This window comes from Thunnus albacares, chromosome 1 (assembly GCF_914725855.1).
Source record: "Thunnus albacares chromosome 1, fThuAlb1.1, whole genome shotgun sequence".
Lineage (NCBI taxonomy): Eukaryota > Metazoa > Chordata > Actinopteri > Scombriformes > Scombridae > Thunnus > Thunnus albacares.
Genome location: NC_058106.1, coordinates 14,456,279 through 14,468,181, shown reverse-complemented (window position 1 = coordinate 14,468,181; position 11,903 = coordinate 14,456,279). Strand labels below are relative to the sequence as shown.

Here is an 11,903-nt window from a genome sequence, read left to right as displayed (position 1 = left end):
AAGCGCTGCCTGAAGGGCTTCACTCGGGGAATAAAGACCTGGATGTTCCCGCCTTCGCTGAGAGAAAACAATTAACTGCCTCCTACATCCGGCTTCCGTAGACGCGCCGTGAATATGGCGGCTAAGGAAACTATAAACAGCCATCAAACTGATGTGGAATCAATAGTCAATCGGTGGCTTGTTGATTATTATGTGTTTCTGTCGACAGAGTTTTTTAAAAACGAGCAGTACTCAGACTTCTGTGGCATTAGAGATGTTCTTGAAAGTAAGTAAGAAACCACCTCCAAGTGTTCGCTTCTTGGCTGCCAAGCTAACTTTGATCAATTAACTTAGCTAACAAACTCCAGCTCATTGTGTCCGACCGACTTCGGTCTAATCGTAGTGCAGGTAGTATGAACACCTAGATTAAGTGTCAGACTGGAAAACTGAACATTAAACCACAGACGTAGCTAGATAATGAGCGGATTATCTCACTACAGTGAGGTGCTACGGTGGATGTGCTGCAGCCATTCGTGTTAATTTACTCGCGATTTTATTAATGTGTGTTGGTATGCAATACTTTTAGTGATGTAAACTCGGCATATTAAAATGTCATAGTAATGTTAACCTGTGCTGCCTCCCCGTCAAGAAACATAACTATAGTTAGTTACCAGCTGGTCATGTTGATTCCTGAAACATTAGCTAGATGTAGCGGTGAGTTTTGGCTTTTTCAAAACACGTTGTCATATAAACATTGTATAAACGGACAAACAGTGCTATTTGACTATAGATACCCAGCATACTTATCCTATACAATCATACTATAAGTTTGCTACAACAGCTGTGGAAGTTGGCTTGACAGTAAAATCCTGAACACAATCTATAGTTATGTCATAAGTACATTTTCTCCAGTTTACCTTTGGTGAACAAATGAAGACAACACAGTGTATAGTAAGCATGGCTGTAAATTATGTACTAGCTTTTGGAAGATGTGTTTTTTTCAGGGGAAATAAGCAGCTAATTCATCCTCTTGTTGCAGGTGTGTTGGTCCGTCCTTTGGAGTCTACTGACAGCATGCAAACAAAGATACGAGTATTGCAGTTACTCTCCCGGATAAATGAGGGCGAAAGACTCGGTGAGATCAACATTAATGTATTTATTCTTGGCACATCTCAGTAACTTTATCAACAATGTTGAAGATTTAATTTATCTGCATCTATGTGTACAATTCTCTTGCTTTGCATGGTAGAATACATTAACATAAGCTCCATGACAAGGGAAATATTTACTTATCTACCGGTAAATAAAAAATCTTACAGACTTCACTATACCAAGCATTGCTCTGCCTACAGATGTGTCATTTGAGTCCGATGAGTCGATAACTCCTCTGGAATCGGCCTTAATGTTGCTGGAAAACATGAGCCAGGAATATGTTCCCAGCTCAAATATTCCACAGCAGGATTTTGAGAATGTATGCACTTCAACGAAAGAGATGGTACGAGTTTGTAAATGTTATTTCATTTAAATTTTTGTTATTATTTTTTAACATTTATGTTTTCCACTGGTTCAACCATGACAGCTGCATACACAAAGACATGATGCCAATGTTGCACCCACTGTGTGTGTGTGTGTGTGTGTGTGTGTGTGTGTGTGTGCACGTGTGCACATGTGTGTCCGCACCTCTTGTCCTGCCAAGAGTGAATACAACGGCTTACTACACCTTAGAGCCTAGTAAAGAAGCTAGAGGGTTTGTTTTAAGATATTTGCTTTCTCAACCTTTAATCATATTTAATTTTACAAATTGATTTTTCTCTGTCTTTAGATTGTGGGGATTTTTATCAAGAACAACAGATATGACAAAGCAAAAGAGGTGCTCAACAAACATTTTCCAAAACCAATGGTTGGCAAGGTGAGTTCAGTAACTTGAACAGCATGTTCACTAAATCATTTCCTGTAATCAGCATTTTTCTTTCCTGTTTGCTGCATTCAGATTAAACCATTTTTTTCAGATTTTTTTTTTTTTGGTTTGTTTTTTTTAAACTGAGTTTTAAATATATGCTTTTAAATATATGAGTTTTAATATAATATGTTCAATGGTCATACAGTACATTAGTATAGAAAAGTTTTTGTACATCAGGCATATTTGTCTGAATTTAAAAACATCGGCGATGTCGGCAAATTGCGATTTAAAAAAAAAAAAAAAAACGGCTTTTTGTACAGAAACAAAACCAGCTTCCCTTTGATTTGTAGGAAGAGGATTGTTGAATCAACCTTCCTATCAGTTTTGGATTACGGGGATGTAATTTACAGACACGTTGCTGCCTCCACACTTAGGCCCTTAGACTCTGTTTACCAGTCAGCTGTTAGGTTTATTGCCAGTGATAAAACTCAACATTGTATCATTTATGATAAAGCTGGTTGGTCTTTTCCAGCTGAGAGTCCCAATAACCATTGGTCTATGTTTATCTATTCAGCCCTTGTTGTAAAATTACCATCATACATCACATCTATGTTTCACTGGAACTCCGGTCCACCTTTTGGAAGGACTGTTTTTAGTGTTAGTGCAGCAGACTAATGGAATATCTGGCAATGTCACCTAAAACTGAATACACTTATACCTTTTGGACACTTTAGAAACGCACTTGTTTGTTGGTTTTGTGTGTCAGTATTTCCCATGGTGTAATCTCATCATCATTGTAAATGCGGGCCACCCTCAACGATTCCTCCGAGAATCTTAAATAAAGGTTGAATTAAAGGATTTTCGCTACTAATTGAAAGATTATCTTGTGTGAACGCCATATTTCTACTGTTAACCTCTCACAACAAATCAAGTGAATGACATGGTGATAACTGTCTACAGCTGTAAAAGCCCATCTCATTGTATCCTAAAGTTCAGTGAAGTGTTTTTGGTCTCCAATAAGCCTTCAAATGTTACTCAAACTAGACTTCTAATGTTATATTTTGCCTCACCAGTACCTGAAGCAACACGTCTCCATGAACGCAACCTCCCACCCCCACCCCTTTGCATTTTTTTTTTAATGGAAGGATGTTTTTGGTCTGAACGCCCACAAAGGTTTAGGTTGAGCATCCTCGGCCTGATGATGGGCCTGCTGCCCTGCCTGGATGTAGTCTGCAGAAATCTTTCATCACCATGTCAGCTGTGGTGGTCAGTGTAGCTGATGTTGAGGTCTGTGGAGTGCTTCTGAAGGGAGACATTAGTGGAAGAACATGAGAGGGGAACCGGGGGATGGGTGGGCCTCAGCCTCCTCGTTAAACCTCTTGAAGAACCAGTTTGCTCATTGGCTCTATTCTGGTCACCATCAATCACCTGATTGTTGATAACGGTTCTCATACGGTTCCATGCTCTGTTGGAGTTTCCTCTCCAGCTTCTCCCTGTAGTCGTCCTTCCCCCAACAATCCTCTTCTTCAGTTGTATATCTTAAAAAGTTAAAGGACATTTGAATCAACAAGAATCTGTATGACAGAAAAAATGCTCGGAGGTCTGTGTGTAGTGCAGTATGTGTTTATGTAAATGTCACTCAGTACCAGGGAAGTAATGTTACACTAATTGAACCCTGAAGATGCACTAATGCTCGGTCATCCTAATCAATATCACATTAAAGGATGTTCAGGTTGTGTGTGGACAGGTTTATAAAAATATTTAGATTGTGTTCAATGTTTAATTCACAGAGCTGTGAATTTGATGAGTTAATGTTACAAACCCCTCTACAGTATACTGCATCCTCTCTATATGGTTTAATAGCAGGTGAACTTTTTTATTTTGTATGGTGTCTTTTTGTCTTCACAGATGTAAGTGTTGGATGTAAAATACGCTTGTTAGCTTGTTTTGTTGATGTTTTGTACTAAACAAGTGTTTCCTATCCGAGAGTGAAAAAGACAGTAAAGACAGCCAGTAACTAAAATAACATTAAATCCAGTCATGTTTTTATCAGATGGGGTAGATCGTCTTTAGATTGGTTTTCTCTCTCTCAGTAACATGTTTTACAGTATACAATGTACAATGTCAGGCATAATTTGCTTTATTAAATCAAATCATTTTCAGTGCGACTTGTATGTGTAAACATTGTGAAGTCAAGGCTGAAACGATGCATCTTTCAGTCATGTTAATACATTTAGCAGTCTTGACCTAATTTTTATGTTTTGTTGTGTGTATGCCATGTGTTTCACATTACTGATCTTCTGTGTTCTGTGCAGAAAGCGATATTCATGGGTCTCATCAGCCAGAAGAGTAAAACACATGATGTCATCGATCAAATGGACTTCAGACGTTTTAAGGAGGAGATCTATGCCTTTTGCCAAAGACTTTGCCCGTTCACTGTTCCTTTTCTCCACAAGGTATGCATGCTGTGTTCAGCACAGTACAAAATGCTCATTGTACTAAAAAATAAATGACTGAATATTAAGTTTGGGTGAAAATCAAAATGAACCACTGCACACTGAAATGACTTTACTGTGACTTTATAAGGAGCGAACAACACATTTGGCCTGTGGCTTCTTCAGGTTTGCTCAGCACGCATGTGTCCTAATAAAGTCACTGCGGTGTGTGATGGATAATTTTGATTTTCATCTAATATGTTCCTGTGACCGACCAGCACCTAACTGAAAATACTGGCTGTTCATGGGGAGTTCTGTTCATTAAAAGTTTGGGTTTTAATGGCACTTTGAAGCTGATGAGTCAACAGCACCAAGTTTGTGAACACAACAAAGGGTTTTTAGAAGCTCATTAAATTTTTAACCAATCATCAACCTTCCTAAGACTTTGAAAATGTTTCTATACGAGTTTAATGAGAAAGTGGCGGAGATCTTTTCTTGCATTTTTTGTAATGAGATAGGATGAAAGTTTGACTTCAACATCTACTATCACAGTTACTGTACAATTATGTATTCAACCAAAATGTATGTAAGAACTAGAGATACGTGCAAGAGACAAAACTGAAACATGGTGAAAAAATAAACTGACATCATCAGCGATCCATCTAAAGGTCTTTTCAGACCAAACATGAATAATTTGTGCAAATAAATTAAATGAAAAAATTCAAACTCATCTATCTCGTTGAGCGTTTCCACACCAAATCCAAAACTTTCTATTTCGCAGTGCAGATTTTTTTTTTCCCACAGCTGGCTCAGTTTCTGCGAATTTCAGATGCTGATTTTAAAAACAAGCCGACCAATAAAATAATGACTTTTGCTCACCAACATCATAATTCCCATCCAGTGATGATTCGACCTGCGTTCAGCATCTCTGTCCACAGAAGCAACCGGACAAACTGCCTTCACCAGTCTGACTGACAGCAGAAACTTACTGAACCAAAACAGTTTGCATGTCGGCTCCACGGGAAGAAATCGACAGTGATTGCATTTATTGATTCATTGATTTTTCTTTCCCCGCCCACCGTAGTGAGTGAGGGAATATCCTGCCTGTAGTGAAACAGGCAGCTCACAGACAGACTAGAAGCTCATCAATCAATACTATTGATAAGTTCAAAACACATACACAGCAGGACATTTGTGTGAAACAGCCGTCTGTCCAGATTACGCTTCCCTAAATGCAAACCTTTAATTTTCGGTGGAATGCATGGAGCGCGATCATTCATGTCGCTCTGTCGTCAACTAATGCTTTCATTTCGTTTTTTTTGTGTCATCAATGCCTTAATAATTTAAACAGCCTGAGGGATAATACCCTCTGACAACCAGTTAATAGATCAAATGTAGTTTATTTGTTGTTGAAGTACAAGTCTTTATATACATTTGTGTCTTTTTGGTTTATTTATGTGTACCAGGCTGCAAAACAGCTTATTGATAAAAGACGTACGGAGGAAGACAACGAGGCCCCTGAACCCGATGAGCGAGACGAACCTCGCCCGTCCTCTGGTCCACAAATAAACACAGTCCAGTTGGTAACATGGTAGATGCTCTCTCTCTCCCTCCCAGTTCAGATCACTTTAAACAAGCTTAATTATCATTGCTGTTAAAATACATACTCGCCAAAGCTGTTCATTCAGATTTCTGTGTAGTCTTGTGACACATGATACATAAGATGCTCTTGCTTGAATATCCTGTTCAGTCTCTTTTTCTTGTCTCTAATGTATCTTCCAGTAAACATATAATAATCCAGAAGTCCAGGCTGGAGGCGGTCTACAAGGCTTTGGCTGCAGGTTTAGATGAGAGAACATTTGCTCAGCTGGAGGAAGAGGTTGAAAGCGAGGAGCAGGTCAAAACAAAAAAAGAGCTTCCCCATCGCATCTCACCTACTACCAGGAACTCGGAGCAGGATGGGTTATTTCAGAGAGACTCAGGCAGCCCCATGGAGGGGTCCCCAGCAGACCAACAACCACAAACAGATGCTGTTCCTCCAACGCGGGCGGAGTCACTCTTAAAGTCACCGGTAACGCTGAGGAACAAGAGGCCTTACACGGTGGCACGACTGGTGGTCGAGCCAGACAGTCAGGGGAGCTCGCAGTGCACAACTTCTCAGGAACTGGAGGCTGAAGTCACAACAGAAGAACCAGCAGAGATACTGGACATATGCAACAAAAAAGACCTGCAGAGCCCAGTAACGGACAGTGAGGTTACTATATCCCCCCAGAAACGCCCCAGACAAGCCACCAATACTTGCAGCAGGTAAATACGTTTGTTTTTTTTTTTTTTAAAGATACTTTTTGGCCTTGGTCCCAGAATACCTACATGAAGTTAAGGATGCTCTGATCAATCATATGGCGATCAGAATACCTTTACAGATATAGAGATATAGGCCTGTCGCTGTTTAGCCTCACAGTCAGTCAAGATGATGGTTTTGACTCAAGATGCAGTCAGTATCTTTGAGCTGCTGTTACTGGTGATCTGTAGGCCTGTCTGAGAGTTTCAGAAGTGTAACAGAGTATAACTGCATGTTCTTTCTCATTAAAATAATACTGGTTCAGAAATAAATATCTAATAGGAAAGAGGAATTAATTTTTGTAGTAGCAAGTTCAGTTTGTGAAAAAAGGGTCAACAGAAGCAAAAGCATTGAGTTTTACAGAGTTTCGTGGCCGGTCTTTTAGAAATTCTACTGATATTATATTAATTTTCTGTGCTTTTCCCAAAAGGGCTAATCATAGCATCTTTTGAAAAATATTAAAGGTGCACCAAATTTTGCAAACCACTCTCGGTACCAAATATTTCACTGTGAAAAAGTTTCAATTCAACTGTACTTTTTTTTTTTTTTTTTTTTCTACTTCTGTGACCTTGGTGTTATTTTCACTCTATGACTACAAAATCCTTTCTGTACTGAGGAGAGACGGCTGAGACACAGTCCCTCATGTTCTCTTCTCCAAGCACTTCTCTTAATAAACCTTTTACTTTAATGAATGAACAGACTAGAGGACTGCATTGGGACTGGGGTCCTGCAGGTCCCAACGCAAATCTCGCAGCAGCGGGCGGTTTTTAACTTTGCTGTGGGGGGAGCAGGCGATCAAAAAATAAACTGCACAGGGAAGCGAAACAAAATAAAACAACCGCAGCCAACAACACGTTCTAAAACAATAAGTACAATAAATAAATGTAATTTTGCCCTAGAATAGGTGTACTTATTGCACTAGAATAACTGTAATTATTGCATTAGTTTGAATGTAATTATGACTAGAACGTCATGTTGCTACGTTATTAATGGCAGGTATGCATCTCTTTATTAATTCGTGTTTTCCTTGCGGGACGGGAGAACACACAAAATCAGTGGAACTCTATTGCGCAGGTGTGAATGGTCAGAATGTGTGCGGGTGCGGGCGATAATGGTCAGAAATCCAGCAGGAGTGGGATTTAGAAAACAGTCCTGTGCAGGGCTCTCCAACAGACCAGACCTCTATTGGACTATTTTAATATCATACTAATAATAATTTCTTCAAAAATACATGAGATGGCTGCAGCCATTTAGCAATTAGATGAACTTTGATGAGTTTAAGAGCAGTATTCAAGAACTAAATTTAAGTTATATTATATATTGGCCCCCTTTTCTTGACCGTATTGATCAGAAAGAATCTTCAAACTCCAGACAACTTTCCTCACAGCGGCAGATGTATATTAATTCAAAGTGTGTCATTAAACACACTGGTCATGATATCTGAAAACAGATGAATTTGTTTGCTGATTCCAAGTACAAATATCAATATTCTGCTGGTACACATAATATCGCTGCATCTCTAGGGAGAAAAAATATACTTGCCTTATTTCACACTGAATAGGCTGCTTGTGATCCTGTAATTCTCAGTGAGCATAAAGCAGCGACACTGCTTGTTTTGTCATGCAGAGCTTCAACTAGTTTGGAAGAGTTGTCAGCAGACAGTGAGGAGGAACGCCCTAGCTCTGTGGCCAGTGGCGGAGTATGTGCACAGAAACTCCATAACCACACCAACAGTTCACAGAGTGGGTAAGTGCAAATCATGTTTGCCTCTCTGTAACTGTAAGACCATCCTCAGTAACAGTTCTATGTCTACCTGTGATTGCTTCACTGAGGTTTAATTAATAAATCACCTCACATACAATGTCGTAATGATGAGTTATGTTAGTGACACCACAGGGCTGTAAGGATGGAGGTGTCTTTTAAACCACAGAAACCTTTCCAGAAACTCAGGAAGGTTCACTTTTAGTAGGGCTGTAGTCTGCTGGTCGACTGGTCGATCAGTTGGTCGATATGCTCTCGTCCGACTAAATTCTCATTGGTCGAATAATCTCCGTGTTATTTTCATAGGGAGAAAAGTGCTACATCAATAGCCTAACCTGAAGACACAAAACAGAGAAATACAGAACAGAGAAATGTGTGGCTGCCGAGTTTACTGTGCACTCAGTCCCATTACATCGCCCATTAGTTGAAGATTATGTACGATTTTAGTCGACCAAGATTTTCTTTGGTTGACTACAGCCCTAACTTTTAGTTCTCTATATGCAAAAAAATTATGCACACTTGTAGTAGTACTGATGGCCCAAGAACAGTAGGTTTGGTTGTAATACTGAGTGTTGCAGACTAGTCAAATACAAATCATAAGACTTCAATAGGAACAATATAAGCAAGACATTATACTTGCTGTTTTCAAAAAATGTCATCTGAACTGAAGGTTTGTAAGGTAAACTGTTCTACATTTTATGGTAAACACAGCAGATGCAAGATCTCCCTTTGAGTTTGGATCAGGGAACATGAAGTAGACATCAGTTAGGAGGCCTGACAGACCTTAAACTACTCAATGGATACAGCACGTCTATAGTGACAGATGTAGTGCCAGATTGGTAACACCAGGGTTTCCCATACATTCATTTATTTGCGGCGGCCTGCCAGTCTCGCGCTCCCTCTCTCTGATATACTCCCAAACAGATGCAGGCGCACTTGCACTGACTCATTCTCCCCCCCTGCACACAAACAGCCTCTACTGAACTTTTACCCTGCAGTCACATGACGCCATCTACACTTGAGAGGCGTGGTCGCACTTTCTCCTCTTAAAAACAAAGACGCTTAAAGATCAAATGTGTGTCTACGTCGCTTTGTAAAGCGCCGACCTTAGAATGTAAAAACAAGGGACTTCATGGTGCATTCGGGTGCACCTTGTAAATGGCCACGAAGATTGTTTAAAATGAGTGTCTTTTTTTTTTCCCTTTTACTGCAGCATTTTTAATAATTAGATGCTAAAATCATAACAACAATATCCCACTAAAAGGAAGGTTTAACATGGTCGCTCAATGCATCGGTATTGTTTTGATAGTAAGTTGTGGATGGCTTTTGATTCCACATTATGAGATCTGGGAGGAAATGTCCTTTTGTCTTTGTGTCTTATTTTGCAACTGTGACATTTAGTGACATTTCCAGACCTCGGCTACTGAATTTGACAGACAAAAAGCAGAGCATGACTTCAGTCACAACAGATCTCTTCTTTTCTGTATAATGCTTGACTTGACTGAGTTCTCCTCATGCAGAACCACTTGGTCAAAACAACTGTCATCAGACAGCGAGGAAGATGAACAGCACCGTCTCAAAACCCCACAGCGGAAACGTCGTATAAAACTGGCCAGTGATTCTCCCAGCAAGCAAGTCCAAATACTGCAACATTCATTTGATGCTGGTGTGTTAATTTAAGATAGAAGGGCTGATGACATCTGACTAACTTTGTTTGTTTTATGCAGGGAACCAGGCAATACAGATGAGATCTGTATCACAGATTCTTCATTGGACAGCTCGCCCAATCAGATTCCTAATCGCCCCGTCCCTCGAACAAGCTCCACCCCTCAAAAGGACCCTGTTCAAGACCCAGGTCCCTCTAGTTCAAAATGGTTAGTAATTATGCCAGCAGCTTCATCTGACAGTGGATTGACTCAGCTGTTGTGAATGACTCCTGGCAAAACGTTCAATAAATTAATTCAACAAAAAAATCCACCAGTTCACTAAACTTGGGTCTAGGAGATAATTAATTTATGTTATTTATCATTTCAATTAGTGCATTTTTTCTAAGGCTTGAGGTTGATAAACGTAATTAAGTTTCCTCCCTCGTCTGCCTTTGATAGTGTCAAAAAGTTTTTTTATGATTTTAACTAGAAAAATATTAACCGAGGAAAAAGATTCAGTGTGTGGTATTTTAATTTTAAAAGGTTTCATACTGCCCTCACTACAAACCTCAGCAGTTAAATAACTCTAAAGTTATTACTCTTTTGTTTATTTCTTTGCACGGCTGTTTATCAGTTGCCATTATGGATCAGGGTGCCAAGCATTAACAAAAACTCTGCTCTTGATGACAGGAAACAGCTGTTTAAAAACGCAAAGGAGAGCAAGGATACGTGGAATGAAGAAGAGCTGCTCTTCAGAAAGAATAGCGGTAATATTCATCAAATATCTGCTTCTGATTAAGTCTGAATTAATCTTGTGTAAATGTTGTTTATGCTGTATTTTATTTTTTCTTCAAAGGATCACTCAACGAGAGCAGCATGTCAAATTCAAGCCAGAGGAAGGTGAGCATTCACCTCAGTTCAGAAATCTGACTTGAGCATTTGGACAACTTAAGCACTGTGTGAAAAAACGCAGTTCCTCATTCATTTGGATGACACCATTCTGTCACTGCAGCGGGGGCGCCAACATAGATGGCAAAAAAACTGAAGGTTGTCCAGCAAAAAAGTTTAACATGGCTTAACTTTTGCCGGACCGCAAGGCAGTGTTATCCAGACATGGCGCTATGATGGCCAATCAGATATGCTGTGGAAATTAATAACTTTCTAGAGCAGTAAATTTGTCTTATGGCATTATAACAGAATAACATTTGATATGCCTTCAACATCATGGATGTTACTCAAACTGCACCTCCTGAATCAAATAAATACCACTAACAGCCTGTTACGGCCACTTAGATGCCAAATAGCACAACATTCACATGGTTCAACAACAACCGTTGAACAAACATTGATATAAAAAGGATGAAATAGATTTGGTCGTTTCCTACATTAAATTAAATCACCACACAAGCAGACTTCTAAGTTTAGTCAGTTGCAATACTGTAAAACATTATTGATTGCCCTGCAAATGAAAAAGATTTCTCTGTTTTGGACTCGTCACAGCAGCAAAAAGCTGAGTAACCTCATGTTCTTTGTTGTGTTGCAGAAGTGGACTGAAAGTGAGACACAGAGGCTGAAAGATGGAGTTAGAAAATTCGGAGAGGGAGCCTGGAGTAAAATAAGGTCGCACTACTCCTTCACAGGTCGAACAAATGTTAACCTGAAGGACAGGTGGAGAACCATGAAAAGGTTAAACATGGTCTGAGTGGTCAAGTTTGAGTTTATAACTCAATGTTCAAAATGTAAATATGTTCAGTAAATAAAAATCTTCAGTCTTCAATAAATGTGCAGTTACAAGTTTGTCGCTTTGTTTTGTTTTTATGGTATCTGATGTGTGATTTTCA

At 39.5% G+C, this 11,903-nt stretch overlaps 1 protein-coding gene across 2 annotated transcripts; it reads left to right on the top strand.

The window, feature by feature from the left end:
• The first annotated feature begins 73 nt into the window (after nt 1-73).
• Nucleotides 74-11,843, top strand: terfa (telomeric repeat binding factor a). 2 transcript variants are annotated; one of them, XM_044343410.1, is made up of 13 exons: nt 74-265; nt 1,019-1,114; nt 1,332-1,474; nt 1,802-1,888; nt 4,195-4,335; nt 5,781-5,905; nt 6,097-6,621; nt 8,282-8,401; nt 9,937-10,047; nt 10,144-10,290; nt 10,753-10,829; nt 10,919-10,962; nt 11,606-11,843. In XM_044343410.1, exons 1-13 carry the CDS (start codon nt 115-117, stop codon nt 11,762-11,764), a joined length of 1,926 nt encoding a protein of 641 aa, XP_044199345.1. In that variant the 5' UTR covers nt 74-114; the 3' UTR covers nt 11,765-11,843. The 2 variants fall into 2 exon arrangements, with proteins under 2 accessions (XP_044199345.1, XP_044199424.1); XM_044343489.1 differs by lacking the exon at nt 8,282-8,401.
• The last annotated feature ends 60 nt before the right edge of the window (nt 11,844-11,903 follow it).